The sequence below is a fragment of the Suncus etruscus genome, chromosome 20 (genome assembly GCF_024139225.1).
Source record: "Suncus etruscus isolate mSunEtr1 chromosome 20, mSunEtr1.pri.cur, whole genome shotgun sequence".
NCBI classification, from domain to species: Eukaryota; Metazoa; Chordata; class Mammalia; order Eulipotyphla; family Soricidae; genus Suncus; species Suncus etruscus.
Genome location: NC_064867.1, coordinates 6,825,508 through 6,842,782, shown reverse-complemented (window position 1 = coordinate 6,842,782; position 17,275 = coordinate 6,825,508). Strand labels below are relative to the sequence as shown.

Genomic DNA, 17,275 nt, shown 5'->3' with positions numbered 1-17,275 from the left:
ACCCTGGTCAACAAAAGTCGACCCACTATTTCACCTAAATAAAGGGCCTACCACAAGTTACTTTCTTTGGCCCTTCTGATTCATTCTGATCAGGCATTTTTCCTTTTGCATCCTAAACGTGCAGTGATTTAAAAGATATTCCACAATGGTTTTTTTTGGGTCACAACCCTGTAGTGCTCAGGGATTACTGCTGACTCCTGACTCCGTGCTCAGAAATTGCTCCTGGCAGGTTCTGGGAAACATATGGGATGCCGGGAATCCAACTGGGGTCTGTTCCTAGTGCAAGGCAAATGTCCTACCGCTGTGCTATCTCTCCGGCCCCTCCACCATGATTTTCTATCAGAAATTTGACCTCCTTGACAGGGTCTCTCTAATGGCCTCTGTGATTCCCACTAGGTATTACAATTTCTAGAATAGCTCACTTCCTCAAATCTGTGGAACACACCATCAATGAAGGCACTTGGCTTCAGTCTTTAAGTTTGAATTTCTGTAGCGGATTAACTTTAATCTTTACATTTTGTGTACTAGGGATATAAAAAGCATTTCTATGATAGGCTAGATAGTAAATATTCTAGGCTTTGCAAACAATCCAGTGCTTGTCAAAACTATTTAACTATGAAGTAGAGGCCAGTCAGTATGCAAATAAGTGAGCAGAGTTGTATTCCAATACAACAGGGGGTAGCTCATTTTCTTCCTTACCACCGGACTGTAAAAATCACTCTTTTCATAGACACATCATCTTTTCAGGTCTCTTCAGTGTCTACAAAACAATGTCTGAAATGCTTAAGCAAGCTGGGAACCTAAACTTCCTTATAAACATCCTCTGTTTATACACAGTGTGTAGCTAAAGCTCTGTAGAGATAGAGCTTGCCACACAAGAAGCTGACTGGACTACATTAGCACCCTATCGCCCTTACTATGAACCTGTAGTAGAATGAGCTTTATGGTATATTTACGTATTTTTTTTCTCTTTTTTTGGGGGGGAAGAATATACCTGGCTGTGCTCAGGGTTTACTCCTCGCTCTGTACTCAGGAATCACTCCTGGTAGGCTTGGAGGACTATGTGGAATGCTGGGGAATGGCTGGTTACATGGAAGGCAAAAACCCTACCCACTATACTATCTCACTGGCCTCAGACAAGAAAGACTATTTATACAATACTGTATTGTTAATTAGAATCAAGGTCAAAGTTGTCAGAGACTAAACACTAAAAACAAGTTGGCCAATTAATTTGTAGGAGCGATTTCCTTAAACAGTATGTTTTTTCTCTTGTCAAATTTACCCTGTAGTTGGTAGCTAACCTGCTCCCCACTTTTGTCAAAAACAATGGGAGATGTATAATAAAACTAGGTTCATCTCAACCTAGATTTGCTTCCTTTTTGCTTGTTTGTTTGCTTTTAACCACACCTGGAGGTGTTCAGGGATTACTTCTGATTCTATGCTCACGGTTCTCTCTTGGATGGGCTGGAGGAACATGATCAAACTTGGGTTGGCTGCATGCAAGGCAACCACCCTTTCTGCTGTGCTATTACTAAAGCTGCTCCTTTTCTTTCCTATAAACTTCCCAATCTTTCCTCCTTGTGAAGTTACTCCTGATGCTGATGAAACCAAAATTTGCTTATGTTCTTGTCAAAATCTAAATTATTTATTTATTCCAAGACATAAATCCCGTAAGCCAAAATATCTTTGGATTGAAGATGATATGAATATAGTTGAAAGAAATGCAGGCATGTACTTTTACTCTACAATGATGGTATACTTCATTATACATAAATATATCTTTACATTTATCTATATATCTAAATAAAATAAAATGTCAACATACTACTATAAAACAAATGGTAAAAATTCACTTTTAGAAGAAAATTTTGAGAATCACTGCTCCATAAACTGCCCTGTTTGCTTTTCTTCAATCATGATTAATAAGGGTATTCAATTATTTATGGAAAAGCTGATCTTATATTACTAAAATAATTCAATAGTACCAGTCTTCAATGTAATCAATTTATAACCCCATAACTCTCAGATAATTTATTGCAAAAAATAATAGTATTTCATTACAATTAAGGCAGTCTTTTCTTTGTGCAGGGGCAACAACTGCTCAGAGGAACAGGTGGTGCCAGGAGGTGGTGCATGTGGCATGCAAAATATGTGCTCAGCCCCTTAAAACTCTCTTTCTAGCTCAAGGCAGCTTTTCCTAGACTCACTGCTCTCTTAGGTGTGCCAGCCATCGAATACAGAACAGAAGAACATAATCAAATTAGATTAATTAGTAGATTAAAAGCACATCTCCAAACAGAATGATAGTCTGCATAACTGCAAATAGCGTTTCGTAGATTGCAAAGGGTCCAACACTGCATGAACTCTTTGGGAGAGAAAACAGAGAAAAAGGGTTAATTGCACAGTCATGCAGTAAAGTTAGGTTTCCAACAAATATTGAACCAACTTACTCTCTATTGAGAGTTCCAACACAGGGGACAGCATGCAAAAAGAAAAAAAAAAAAGAAAGAAAAACACACAAATTAGTCGCCATCAATGCAAAGTTCCTGTATGGAAGAAAAACACTTAGAAAATAAAAGTGACATGTTTTTAAAGTTTCATGATAAACTCAAAATGAGTCCAATGGAAGAAGGATGTGATTTTCCTGTGCTTTCCCAGCACCAGGCTACCAAAGAAATGAAAACAAAACAAAAACAAATACTACTTATTTTCTAGAATCCACTAATGTGTGCTTTTGTGTGTGTGTGTGTGTGTGTGTGTGTGTGTGTGTGTGTGTGTGTGTGTGTATGTGTGTGTATGTGTGTTCGCACACGCCACATTCACTCCTGACTCAACACTTAGGAATCACTCCTAGCAGGGCTAGGAGAGCATATGGGATACTGGGCATGAAACCTGGGTCAGCTGCATAAAAGGCAAGTACTCTACCCACTGTACCCTATGGTCCCCAAATCTACTATCTTTGAGGCTAAATTTCTGAAAAGTATGTAAGACCAAAGAACACTTGGCTTCTTTTCTGAGCATAGCCAATCTTTACTACAAATCACATTACATGAGTTTCTTTATTTTTTTTTAATTATTTAGAGAGGGGGATATAATTTCTTCAAGAAGAACATATTTACACATGTCTAGCACATGAAAATACTCTATTCCATACTAAATTCCAGATTCAAATGAACTACAATACAGCATTTTGCCTCATCTTGGCGTGAAGCTGGTCTTTATTTTTTCTTCAGAAGGGGTATATTCACAAGTTAAACTATTTTTCTGAAGGTATGAAACAATTATCATTGTTTATGATAACAATTATCATAGCTTTTAAAACTCAAGAACCTAACTCAAGAGGTAGGAGCATAAAAAAAAATTCAGAGCACATACCTCTTTCCCCATAGTTTCAGAGTCAGAAACCAAAGAGGGTTGAGAGGGTTGCTTTGGCATCTGATATACATTACATTAAGGAGAAAAAGGGGCCGAGAGTGGGAAAAATAAAAGCTGCCTCTAACTCCTTGAGTTTTCAGACTTATCAAAATTTTACTGATTAAATTTTGATTAAAGCTTCTATGTGTTCTAAGGACTTTTTTTTTTTTTTTTTTTTTTTTGGTTTTTGGGTCACACCTGGCAGTGCTCAGGGGTTATTCCTGGCTCCAGGCTCAGAAATTGCTCCTGGCAGGCACAGGGGACCATATGGGGCGCCAGGATTCGAACCGATGACCTCCTGCATGAAAGGCAAACGCCTTACCTCCATGCTATCTCTCCGGCCCCGTGTTCTAAGGACTTTATGTGTAAGAACTAATTTAATTTCTATCAAAATATTATGAGTTGGACATTACTATTAATTTTATTATTGGATTAGGAATAAAGGGCCACATTATTGCTAAGTGGTAAAGGTAAATTATGAATCCAAGCAATTTCATTTCACTAGCTTATTAATTATGAATTATACTACCTCTGTTGTTGAAATATAATGAAACTTTAAATTATGTTTTGCAGATTTATGGCTATAAACCTATCACTGATTTTTGTTTTAATATTTGGGAACTTCAGGAGTTAAAACTATTCTTTTTCGTTTGTTTGTTTTTGGACCACACCCAGTAACGCACAGGGGTTACTCCTGGCTATGCACTCAGAAATTGCTCCTGGCTCGGGGGACCATATGGGATGCTGGGGATCGAACCCAGATCCGTTCTGGATCAGCTGTGTGCAAGGCAAATGCCTTACTGCTGTGTACCGCTCTGGGCCAATATTTTTTAATGTGTGTAGGTGTCACCACTTCCACAATAAAGAATTCCTTCATATTAAGGATATAAAGAACCATTGTAAGAAAATAACAAATGGCAGAAACCACCAGAGATGAATATGTAGTCTGTAGAACTGAGCTTACCTGAAAGAAGTTGGGGGTATATGGAAGGGGGTATATGTAAGTCTTGGGAAATTGATGGAGGGAAGGAATAATCTGGTAAAGGGGCTGGTATTGGAATGATGCATGAAAAGTATCATTAAAAGTATTGTGAATCATGGCACCTTAATAAAAATGGCAAAAAAAAAAAAAGAAGACCTCATGGTTCACTTAAACATTAGAGGATATGGGAACATACATCCAAACCAAGCTCATGGAATATCTTTAGATATGAAATATCTAAATGGCCTGTCAGGGATTAAGCTTCACATAGCTCTAGCCCGTAACTTTCAGGACAGTTGAGTACAGATAGGCATTTCCAATTCCGAATGTATATTAAAGCAGGCCTGAGGAAGATGAGAAATCAAAGCAAGAATGCTGGGTGAGGGAAGAAAGGGCAGTGTTCCAGAGAAGTGTGTTTTAAGACACATGTACAGCATAGTTGGGGAACTAAAATATAGTTCAAGATGGTCAGGGGATGTTGCTCAGGAATAGAATGCTTGCCTTTATATGTGAAGCCTTGGGTTCAACCACTGACATCACAAAATTAAAACCAGGCTTCCTCCAGAGGGAGCTGGAGCACTGCTGCATGGCTGATCAATTGTTCCCCATGGTCTTACATGTCCAAGTGTGTGGTGAAAGCAGTAGAGCTGATGGGTCATAGGGATGTAAGTGCATTTGAAGACTCTCACATCCTCTCCTCCAGGGAATAAAACAGCTTGCCAGAGAACTAATGAATCCCAGGTGTTTCAGAGAATAAAAAGATTTATTTGCTGTTAAGGCAATCTTAGTGAGTAAAGATGGTAGCCATGAAGTCCCAACTGGAATTAACATCTATAATAACCTCTCTGATAAGGACTTCAGTGAGGAAATATTGTGGATATTCAAGGAATTCAAAGAAACAATGAAACAAACAGCCAATAAAACACAAGAGGATACGAAATCAGAAATAAGAAAACTTCAAACAGAAATGACATTACTGAAGAACTTGGTAGGCAAAATGAAAATCTCACTGGCAGGCTTTTACAAGCAGAGTAACAGATGCTGAGGTCAGAACTGTGAAACTTGGAGATGAGGTGCTTAAACTTCTAGACAACTACAGGAGATGGGAAAAAGACTGGAAATATGGAATAGCTGAGAAGAGAACTCTGGGATTTAAGAGGAACAACATAAAAATCACTGGGGTTCTAGCGTGCTAGGAAGAAAACCCCTATGAAGAAGCAACAGTCAAAGACACCACTGCTGAGAATTTCCTAGAGCTAGAGAACACATGAACTCACATCCTGGAGCTCCACAGGGTACAGATCAAAAAGATACAAATAAGATATTCCAAGACATCCAAATGAGAATGGAGAAAAATATAGATATAGAATACTTTAGGCATTAAGATCAAAGAAGGAAATTACACATAAAGGGTTGTCCTTAAGATTTACAGTAAGCAGATTTACCCAAAGAAACTCTCTGAGCCAGAAGACATCGGTGACATACAGTCAAAACAACAAGAAACCTCAATGAAAAGAATGCCTCCCCAAGAATACTTGACTCATTCAGATATGAAGGAACGATGCACAGCTTTAAGTATAAACAACAGTTCAGGAGCTTCACAGATTCAAAGCCATCTTTACAGGAATTAAAGAGATTACTTTAATCCAAACAAATCCCAGAAAACATCAAATTCCTGAAGAGACATGGCACAAAACCACTAGACGATCTCTATTCTCTATAGTCAATGGACTCACTGTACCAAGTAAGAGACACAGAATGGGTCCATGTGTCCATATGTACTGCCTGGGTACATATGCCTGTACACATGTTGCCTACATCTCTCCTCTTGAGCTGTGTATTTTCTGATTTTCATGCTGGGTTGTATACTTCAAGAAATAAAAAGAGGATACGAGAAAATGAAAGCACATTCTTTTCTCATTGACTGGAAGGATTTAAATAATCAAAGTGGCAATATTCCCCCAAACACTGTACAAATTTAATGCAGCCCCTGTAAGGATACCTAGGACATTTTCCCCCCCAAAGAACTAGACCAAACACGCCTGAAATTCATATGGAATAATAAAACTCCACAATTAGCCAAAGCAACCCTTGGGACAAAGAAGATGGGAGTGATTGCTAGGATCTAAGATTTAGAATTAACTGTTGATGTTACAAAATGGTGTGCCTTTGGTTAGAAATAATATGAGAAATAACATTGCTTTGGCTTCTGTATTCTGCTTGCTTACGGAAGTTAACTGCTATAAACCCGGCTTTATTGTAAGCCTAAGTACAACCATGAAAGGCTGCAGTTTTAAAGTATAATGACTAGGCCCAGAAGAGCGGCCAGTTCCTAGAAACAGACCCGATGGGGATATTCAAGAAACTGGGCTCCGGGTGCCCGGAGTGGTGGTATAAGCGGTTCACCTTGCACGTGCCAACCTAGGATAGACCAAGGTTCGATCCCTTGGCATTCCATACGGTCCTCCAAACCAGGAGTGATTTCTGAGTGCATAGCTAGGAGTAACCCGAGTGTCACCAGGTGTGGCCCTAGAAGCAAAAAAAAAAAAAAAAAAAAAAAGAAAGAAAAGAAAAGAAACTGGCCTCCTGGTCAGATATCAGAGACAAAACAGCAGCTGACAGCCAACGAGATGACACCACACTCTGGATCTAAAAAAAGTCTTAGTCGCACTTAGCTGACAGCCCACCATAACCATGTGCTACATTTGAACTACAACCAATCCTAGCCTAATCTTGTGCTAATGACGTACGAATAATTTTCTTTTTTCTTTTTGGGTCACACACAGTGACGCTTAGGGGTTACTTCTGGTTATGCACTCAGAAATTGCTCCTGGCTTGGGGGACCATATGGGACGCCAGGTGGGGGGGGGATTGAAACGAGGACCGTCCTAGGTTAGTGCGTGCAAGGCAAACAAATGCCCTACCACTTGTGCCACTGCTCCAGCCCCAAAGGATGAATAATTTTAAAAGATCAATACCCAGAGGCAGGGATTCCCTAGACTGAGCCCTAGGTACCCTTAAATTTGGTCTGTGAGCCATTATCTGGGTCTTCATTTCTTAGGAGATGTTGGACTGGAATAAACTCCCATGCAATACATTATTGTCTCTCTCCCTAGTGGTCTTTTTGGTGGAGGATCCCGAGTTTCGGACTTTACAAGAGGCATCACTGTTTCAACTTTAACAGTATGGCACTGGAATAAAGACAGATCCTCAGATCAATGGAATAGAGTGGAATATGTTAATTTTTGGTAAAGGAGAAAAACAAGTGGAGTAAAGAAAGTTTTTTCACAGGAGGGTTGGGAAAAAGTCAGCTATATGTAAAAAAAAAACAAAGACCCCAGATCTCCTTCTAATTCCATGCACAAAAGGCAAATCAATATGGATTAAAGACCTTGATATCAGACATAAATCCATAAGGTATATAGAGGAAAACCAAACTCTCCATGACACTGAAGTGAAAAGGCATTTTAAAAGATGAGACCTTTACCAAGCAAATGGAAGCAAAAAGAACCTCTATCAAAGCAATGGAAGCTTCTGCACCTCAAAAGAAACGATGCCCTAAATACGACTGCCCATAGATTGAGAGAAATTATTTATCCAGAAATCATCTGATAAGAAGTTAATATCAAAAATATATAAAATTAGTAAAATTTTATAGGAAAAAAACACACAATCTCATCAAAAAATGGGGAGACGAGATGAACAGAAGTATAAATGGCCAAAGCAGAAAAAAAATACCCCATCACTAATTATCGGGGAGATGCAAATCATAAACAGCAATGAGATATCATATCATTGAGATTGGCATACATCAAGAAGAACAAGAACAACTACTGCTGGCACCGATGCCAGGAACAAGGGACACTCATTCACTACTGGTGAGAATGTTTCTATTTCCAGACTTCCTGGAAAAAAATTTGGACTCCTAAAACATCTTGGAATTGGTCCCTCTTTTGATCCAGCAATCTTAGAATGTACTCCAAGGGGCCAAAAACAAAATGGAGAATAAACATTTGCACTCCTATGTTTCTTGCACTATCCACAATAGTCAAAATATGGAAACAACCTGTGTTCCAGAATAGATGATGAGAGGGCCAGAGTGATAGAACAGCAGATAGGGCATTTGCCTTGCATGTAGCCTACCCGGGTTTGATCTCTTGTATCCCATAGGGTTTCCCCAGCCTTTCTGGAGTAGTAATTTTGAGCAGAGTCAGGAGTAATCCCTGAGCCTTGACAGGTGTGGGCAAACAAATAAACAAAACAAAAACAAAACCAACCAACCAAACAAAGAAATATAAAAAATATTATATATTAAATGTTAAAGTACATAAACTGGATAAAGCACATATACATAATGGAATATTATCCAGACATAAGAAAAGTTAAAGTCATGCAATCTGCTGTTATATGGAGGGACTTGGAGTATATCATGCTAAGTGAAGTTAGCGAGAGAGAGTCCAAAACAGAACGATGATCTCTTGTATATGTGTAATATAGAGAAACATAAAGGTGAGATAATGAACACCTGAAGACAATAAAAACCAAGAAAATGAGAGCTGGTATTTAGTAGGGGGCTAGGAGATAGACAGGGAAGCATCAATATTTATAGTAGAGGGAAGTGTCCAACCAGGAGGCAAAGGTGGTGCTGAAAGGTGGTGGAGTGACAATACTGTAAATCAGTGTAAAAGTCTATCTATCTATCCATATATATATATATATATATAAGAGAAGTAGACTGACAGGTGAGAGGCAAATGGGGTGGAGTCTTGGGTGGAGGGAAGAGGATATTGGAGAAGGGATTGGTATTGAAACATTGTATGTGTGAAACCCAATCACAAAGAAATTTTTTGTTTCATTTTTGGGCCACAGCCGCTGTCGCTCAGGGGTTACTTCTGGCTATGCACTCAGAAATCACTCCTGGCTTGGGGGACCATATGGAATGCCGGGGGATCAAACTGTGGTCTGTCTTAGGCTAGCATGCACAAGGCAGATGCCTTATCGCTTGTGCCATTGCTCTGGTCCCTTGAAGAAAATTTTAATTTCAAGGAGACTGAATTTTAAAAAATCATTAAAAAGAAAAGGAAAACAAAATACACAAAAGGACTAATCTAGTATGGCATTTTATCTTCAGGTAGGGAAGAGATTAGGTAACTTGTTGAAGAAGTTTAATAACTCAAAATCTTTTATGGACTTTCATTCTTAGAATGAAGAAAGCTTCTGATCTTTGATAACTACTGATATAAAACATAAGAAATTTATCTTTCAGAAAGATTTTAGTTTATGTACAAAATGGGATTTTAATGTTTTTAAGAAATGTTGCAAGTAATATGAAAATAATGAGAAAACAATAAACACAAAAATAAACCGAAAACAATAGTCAAGTGATATTCTTAATATTTTTCTCATAGATTCTTTTCCACAATGCCTTTCACTTAGGTTAGAAATTCTCATGAAGACACTTGGTGTCCTAAAAGAAGAAACCTAATCAAGTGTCACCATTGTTAAATCACAAGGCTAAAAGTAAAATAAACAAAGATACAACACTTTACACAATAATAACTAGGAAATTAAAATTCTTCAGTTCACTTGCAGACTAAGCTGAGTATGTATATATTTTAACCAACATTAGAATAAAAAATTCTGGAAAAATTGTTTAAACACGTGAAATGCCCCTTTAATACTTTTACATAATGATGACTAAAGCCATATTTTGTTTTTATGCTGTCATGACATCCCTTTAGAAAATAGTATCTCTGGGGGCCGGAGAGATAGCATGGAGGTAAAGCGCTTGCCTTTCATGCAAAAGGTCATCAGTTTGAATCCCGGAGTCCCATATGGTCCCCGGTGCCTGCCAGGAGCAATTTCTGAGCATGGAGCCAGGAATAACCCCTGAGCACTGCTGGGTGTGACCCAAAACCACAAAAAAAAAAAAAAAAGAAAATAGTATCTCTTTTAAGAGAAACACATACATATATATACAGACATACACATTAATGTAATCACAGAAGAAAACCGAGTAAAATGTCAGTTATGTTTTTAACTTACCCCAATCATTTCCTTTAGAAAGAATAAACTGCTCTTAGTAATACAAATTTGATCACCCTGATTAATCATGTAAGAGTTATGCTGTTCACTGGGCTTTTCTATTTTATATATATAAAAACATATATATATATATTTGGGGGGAGTGGCCCATACCCGGCAGCGCTCAGAGGTTACGAAATCACTCTTCGCAGGTTCAGGGGACCATATGGGATGCACGCACCCAGGCTAGTAGGCAAAACTACTGTGCTATTGCTCCAGCCCATTTTAAATATTCTTAAGGAGAATCTTAAACTACCCAAGACCAATGACTGAGTTATATAACTCTCCGCTCTCCCCCCTCTAACTTTAATTTTTTTTAAAAGATTATTACCATTTTACAGCAATAATGACGCTCAAATGGCTTACTTCTCCCCTGCTATTTCACTATTTTTTTTTGCAATATACCTATGAGCAAATGATCTTAAAATACTAAGACATACCTTGCCGTGAGGATCAGCAAACATTCTTGTGAAAATTTCGCATAATCTCTTCAGCTCCACTCGACTGTCAAAATAATAATGCGGCTAATGAATATTTTGGTGTAGGAAGTCATTTAGAAATATTACTGGGTCCAGGGGCCAGAGCGATAGCATAGCAGGTAGGACCTTATCTTGCACATGGCTGATCCAGGTTCGATCCCTGGTATCCCATATGGTCTTCCAAACCATATGGGAATGATTGATTCCCATGAATGATTTCCCAGTAACTCCTGAGTGCTGCTGGGTGTGGCCCCCGCCCCCAACCAAACCAAAACAGAAAAAGAATTACTACTGGGTTTCTTAAAAAAAAAAAAAAAAAAGTAAAAAGAAAAGTCTTAAATTTAAGAAATTTGTGATTCTAGCACTCAGATCCAATGCAATTTTTTCCCCAGGTGTAACAGTAATTCTCTTGGCAGTCACTATAAAACACACTTATTTTATTAATGTAGCATGACAAGAAAATCTGCAAATGATATTCCTAGCAAACGAATCTTAAAATTTAAAAGCAAAGGTCTTTTTTTGTTTTGGCCCACACTCTGTGGTGGTCAGGGGGTTACTCTTGGCTCTGTGCTCAGGAATAACTCTTGGTGCTCAGGGGACAATATGTGATGCTAGGTATTGAACCTGGGTTGGCCACGTTCAAGGCAAATGCTCTTCCTCCTGTACTGTTGCTTTGGACTCCAAAGGTCTTTTCTTAAACATCACAATCTAGGGGCTAAAGCCTTATAAACAATGCCTACTCCCTTGCCATTTACAATGATATACTGAATCTAATATTAACCTAATCTCAATGAGATTGGGGAAAATACGATATATATATATTTTTTTGCAACACCGGGTGGCACTCAGTGGTTACTCATAGCTCTGCACTCAGAAATCGCTCCCGGCAAGCTCAGGAGACCATATGGTATGCTTGGAATCAAACCTGGGTCCATCCAGGATCGGCAACATGCAGGCAAATGTCCTACCGCTGTGCTAAAAATACGATTTTTATTCAGAGACTCATGAAATGTAAAGGAATGCACTATAATTTAGAAGGGAAGATATAAGCATTTGAGTCATACAGTTCAAATACTTCTCAAAATTAAACTCTGAATTTAGGCATCATGTCAGAAAGTAACCCTCTATTTTCTAAAACATTTAAATGTACGGAAAAACTAGAACCTTATATTTTGTGCAGGGGAGGAGTCGGTGTTGGGACACACACTCTCAAATGTTCTCAGAGGCCTGAAAGCCACTTCTGAAGTGTCCTGAGGTCTCCAAGATTGCATTCAGGGAGCTTTGGGTGCTGGGGATCAAGGTAGAGTCAGCTATATGCCAACCCCGAAGTTATCTCTTGACTCCACAATTAGGTCTTTTGGGCCATATCCAGTGATGCTCAGGGGTTACTCTGGGCTCTGCACTCAGAAATCGCACTTGGCTCGGGAGACCATATGGGACGCTGGGAATCGAACCCAGGTCCGTCCTGGACAGTGTGCAAGGCAAAAACCCTACCACACTGGGCTATCGCTCTAGCCCCGAAAAAAATTGATTTTGAGAGGACTTCAGTGGTGTTCACAGAGCTAGGACTCCCTCTCCATGAATCTTAGCCAGTCAGATAGGTAGCTCAACATGAGATCTGATGCTTGGTGCTGGATATTACTGGGTCCACCCCTGTAATCAGAGGGCCAAGCTTGGTGCACTCAGGTAGAGATATCAGGAAGTGAGAAGCAAACTGACTCCATGATTCTCTCCTGCCTGGCTTGGATTATTCATCTTTTGTGGCTACCCTACCTGCATCAGACTTGTCTGTCTGGGGGCAGAAATACACATGTGTGGTAATTTCACAAAGTTGGAATTTATTTGACATCATGAGATGCTGGAAACTGAGCCATAATTGACTGCATGCCATGCAAAGAATGTACTCTAAGACTTGTAATATTTCTCTAACCCTGAAACTTAGTTCTTAAGGAAGATGACCAAAGAGGTTAAAACCATTACATAGATAAAAGTTGTAAGTAATACAGGAGGAAAAAATAAAGCCAATCCAAAACAAAAAATAACTAAAAACCAGTATAAACTTCTGTCCTTATAAACAATGATTACAATGTCACCTCGTCCTATACAAAGATACAGATATGACAGGGAAGCAAATTATCACCTTCATTTTCACATGAGCATAGCTTTTTTACTTCCTCACTAAAAAACTTACCAGGAATCAAATTTTAATGTATCTTTGTTTCTTTCTTGGGCCAACCAAGCACGTTTAGAGGAGGCCACTCTGGCAGCATTCAAGCAATTATGCTGGACAGTTCAATGCTTGGGCCCAGTGGGAATTGGTGGCCACCAAGGTCCTTCTGGCCTTGCTTGGGGTTTTCGGAGCTATGTTCAGAGGTGCACAGAGGCTAAGTTGTGCAAGGAATCAAATTTTGGACCTCACACATGCAAACAATGTGTTCCTACTATATGGAGAGCTATCCCCTCTCCCAAAGGTCTGGGTGGTTTTGTTTCATAGGGAGGGGTGCTCAGGTGCTATTCCTGTAGATAGGAGTGACCCTGATGGTGTTTGGAGGATTCTAAGTAGGAATTCGAACCAGGATTAGCAGCATGCAAGGTTACCTTTTGTACCTATCTCTCTGACCCCTAAAATTAATGAAAAATTTTAAATTGAATATTGCGATTTACAAAGTTATTCATAGTTGAGTTTCAGGCATACAATTTCCCAACACAATCCAATCACCACTATCAGGGATTATTGCTGGGCAGGTTCAGGGGACCATTTGAGAGGCTGGGGATTGAATTTGGACAGTCTGCATGCAAGATAAGAGCCTTAACTGCTGTACTCTCTATCATTACAGTTCCATAAAACCAATCTTTAATAAACCAGATAGCTGTAATATTTTTTGATTTGCCACATATTATTTATTTTAGTTAGAAAATCAACATTTTTTCATATAAGTCCTATTTAGAAACACAATGTTGTTTCCATGTAAAGTGTTTCCTTAAATAGATAAAGTTAAATTTTTTTCTGGTAGTGATAGTACAGAAAGAGTCTGAAAGGTGTTGAATATGAGAACTACCTGAACTCAGGACAAGCCTTTTCCAGTTCCAGCATTTAAAGTGTTACGGAAACAAAGATAAGTCATAATTTGCTATCCTGACAAGTTATTTCAGGACATTGCAACTCACCTTAGTGTTCTCTGATTTTTCAATAAATTCTGCAGACCAAGGAGGCCCTCTTTTCTTTCTGACCAGTTGGAACTAGCGCAGCGATTAAGAACTTCTGCTACATCTTCTGTCTGCCTCATGTAGGTAGGAATACTACCATTTCGAGAACTATAGGAGCGTTCTGAACAAGCACTGGATGCGTCACTGTTGGCATCATCATCTGAGTGCATTCCATAGGATTCATATCTCCTTCGAGCAGGCTTTTTCTGTTATATGTAAAAGAAAATCTCATGAATTAGAGCTAACAAAATGAACCTCAGTTTCTACTGACTATAAAGAGAAAAAATGTATAAAATCAGTGTGAAGCATGCTGCTATCGTTGTAATCAATGTCAACACTTAGTTTTTCTTCAGAAAACATGCTTTAGAAGAAAGACAAAGAAGTCTTTGCTTATGGGAATTAGTAGAAACGGTAAGGCTGCCTACCAAGAAAGTTTATAATATAAAGCGGGAAGTTTCAAAAATTGTAGCTTTCACTTTTCTTTCTTTTTTCATGAAAACAAAGAACTAGAGTTCTACTAGTTCTAGAGTTTTTATTTTTATATTTTTATTTTATTTATACTAGAGTACAAATCAAAAGAAATTAACTAGCCACTTGAGTTGGTAAGAAGCAAATAAAACTGTTTATTTAATTTTGTCCTTTTTTTCGGGGGGGGGGGGGAGGAATGTTAAACCGAGCAGCAGGGGATCATGAGATGGTACTCGGGCCTCCTGCATGTCAAACCTGGGCTCCAGTGTACTGAGCACTCATTCGGGTGTAAAATTACCTTTTTAAAGGATGGAAGTAATCAGAAAATGAACCATGGCTGAGAACAAGTACAATTCCCCTAATACGAAGCTCTACTTTATCCTATTTTTATTTTCCTCTAACTTCCTTTGCTTCCACTATCATTTCTTGTTTTTCTTCTAAGCTCTAGTCACATCTTATATCCAGCCCTCATGACTCCTAAAAAAGGAAGATGCAGATAAAAATGATGTGAGACCTACTGTTCACTTTACTTTCTTTCCTTTTTCTTTAAATGAAGGGAAAGATAAAGATGTGGGGGCGAGGGAGAACCTTCCAAGTTCTGCTGAGGAGACAGTGGCAGGAAGCCCCATGGTACTGGTGTGTCTGTACCCAGCAGTACCTGGCAATCAACTAGGGCTGGCCACATAAAAGGCATGCACTTATGCTATCTTTTTTGTTTGTGTTGGTTTCTTTTGAACCACACCTGGCTGTCTTCAGGGGTTACTCCTGGCTCTGTGCTCAGAATCACTCCTGGCAGGCTTGGGGGGCTATATAAGATGATAAAGATTAAACCCAGTTGGCTGCATGCAAAGCAAATGTCCTACCTGCTGTGCTACTGCCATGGCCCCTCTGCTATCTTTTTTACTATCCTTCTATTATGAACAATATTATTATTTTTAGGAATTAAGCTCTTCATCAGTCCTCTTTTTTTCCCAACATGACTATCTCAATGAAGTAGCGAGCATTTTCCAATTTTTTCACATCTAAAGATTCTAATCTAATCATATAAAACCACTAATCATTATATATTCAAAAACTTTTATATATCCTAAGTTAAAATAGAAAACTGCTAATAATCCTTGAATGATAAAGGTGAAAAGTGAGTAATGGTTTATTCTCAGATTTTCCTGGGGAAAAATAATCGGTAACAAATGTTTATGCAATCTGACATTTGGATTTAGGCTGAAGAGTGAAGAAAAGATTCTTATGTAGTATACTATATACAACAGTTTCAAGTTGTTATAAATTCTTCATATTCTTGTTCAAGGGGGGAACAGTTGTACTAGCATTACGAGGGGTAGAGGAGGAAGAAATGGGATGCATGCTGGGAACAGGGGTGGAATGAGGATAACACTGGTGATGGGAATGCCCCTCATTCATTATCACTATGTGCCTTAAACATTACTATGAAAGATTTGTAATTCACTTTGACCATAAAAAGAAAAAGGCAAAAAAAAAATCTTCAAATTCTAAGGTAAACGTAGCTTGAACTAAGATATTTTATAAATGTTCCGGTACCAAATATCTCATATTGATTTAGAGACGTCAATTTGATTCGGAATAAGAACAATGTGTTATTTCCTGTATGGGGTTCCAGGGTCAGTTTCATTAAAGATTCATTGAAGTTGTGTGGCATTACATTATACGAATGAAGAAGTTGGACTTTAAATAAAGGATCCCTTAAAAGGCACTAGAGAAGCACTATCTTTCTATTAATAATAATATATAAAAAAAATTAAATGTCAAAGAATTTTGCTACATTTTTTACTTTTTAAATAGGAACATTACCTATTAAATTGAAGAAGCAAAGGAAAATATTATATAGTATAAGATGTCAGAAAATAGTGATATCTATACCTTAGTCCGTATGTCTCCTAAGAGCTGAGAGCAGTAAATTTTTAAAGAGAGAAATGGAAAACAATGAAGAACATTTTGTTGAACAGCACAGTGAAGTAGGTATAAATAATGCTTATAACCAGAACATCAGATATTTTGATACAGAGACATAAGAGCTACCTATCAGAAGTACATATCATCTTCAATTCTATCACTGAGGAATAGGTAGCTCAAAACATGACAATTTAATATCAGGACAAGATGTGATCAATATAGCCCCTGCCCAGAAGTACCAAGTTTCTAATTAGTACATTAAATTATAACACATAATAACCAAACGCATAAAGGAGAAAATTCAATACATATAGACTGTGATAACAGTACTACGCATGTATTTATAAGTAGCATTACTGTAATAGACAATGTATATTGAATTTTTAGCAAATTCCATCTTAATTTCTCAAAATCAACGGTTTGACATTGTACACTAGTTAAAAAGTTTTGTTTTCTTTTTTTGTGTTTTTGGGTCACACCCAGCAGTGCTCAGGGGTTCCTCCTGACTCTACGCTCAGAAATCACTCCTAGCAGGCTCTGGGGACCATATGGGATGGCGGGATTCGAACCACTGTCCTTCTGCATGCAAGGCAAACGCCTTACCTCCACTCTATCTCTCCAGCCCCATGTCCACTAGTTAATTTTGTCCATCAATTTTACTTCCTTTCTTGTTCCGTGTTTTTGGACTACACCTGGCAGTGCTAAGGATTGA

The 17,275-nt window shown here is 38.3% G+C and overlaps 1 protein-coding gene across 13 annotated transcripts in view; it reads right to left on the bottom strand.

Annotated features, from left to right (window-relative positions):
• Window positions 1-17,275, bottom strand: part of CLASP2 (cytoplasmic linker associated protein 2) — a 178,589-nt gene that overhangs the window by 55,094 nt on the left and 106,220 nt on the right. For 7 of the 13 annotated variants that reach the window (XM_049766378.1, XM_049766379.1, XM_049766384.1 and 4 more), the window contains 3 exons: window positions 16,531-16,554; window positions 14,128-14,372; window positions 10,921-10,984 (listed from right to left, as the gene is read on the bottom strand). In XM_049766378.1, coding sequence (XP_049622335.1) covers window positions 10,921-10,984; window positions 14,128-14,372; window positions 16,531-16,554 — 333 coding nt within the window. The remainder of the gene's footprint in view (window positions 1-10,920; window positions 10,985-14,127; window positions 14,373-16,530; window positions 16,555-17,275) is intronic. The other 6 variants (XM_049766380.1, XM_049766382.1, XM_049766381.1 and 3 more) reach the window with 1 other exon arrangement.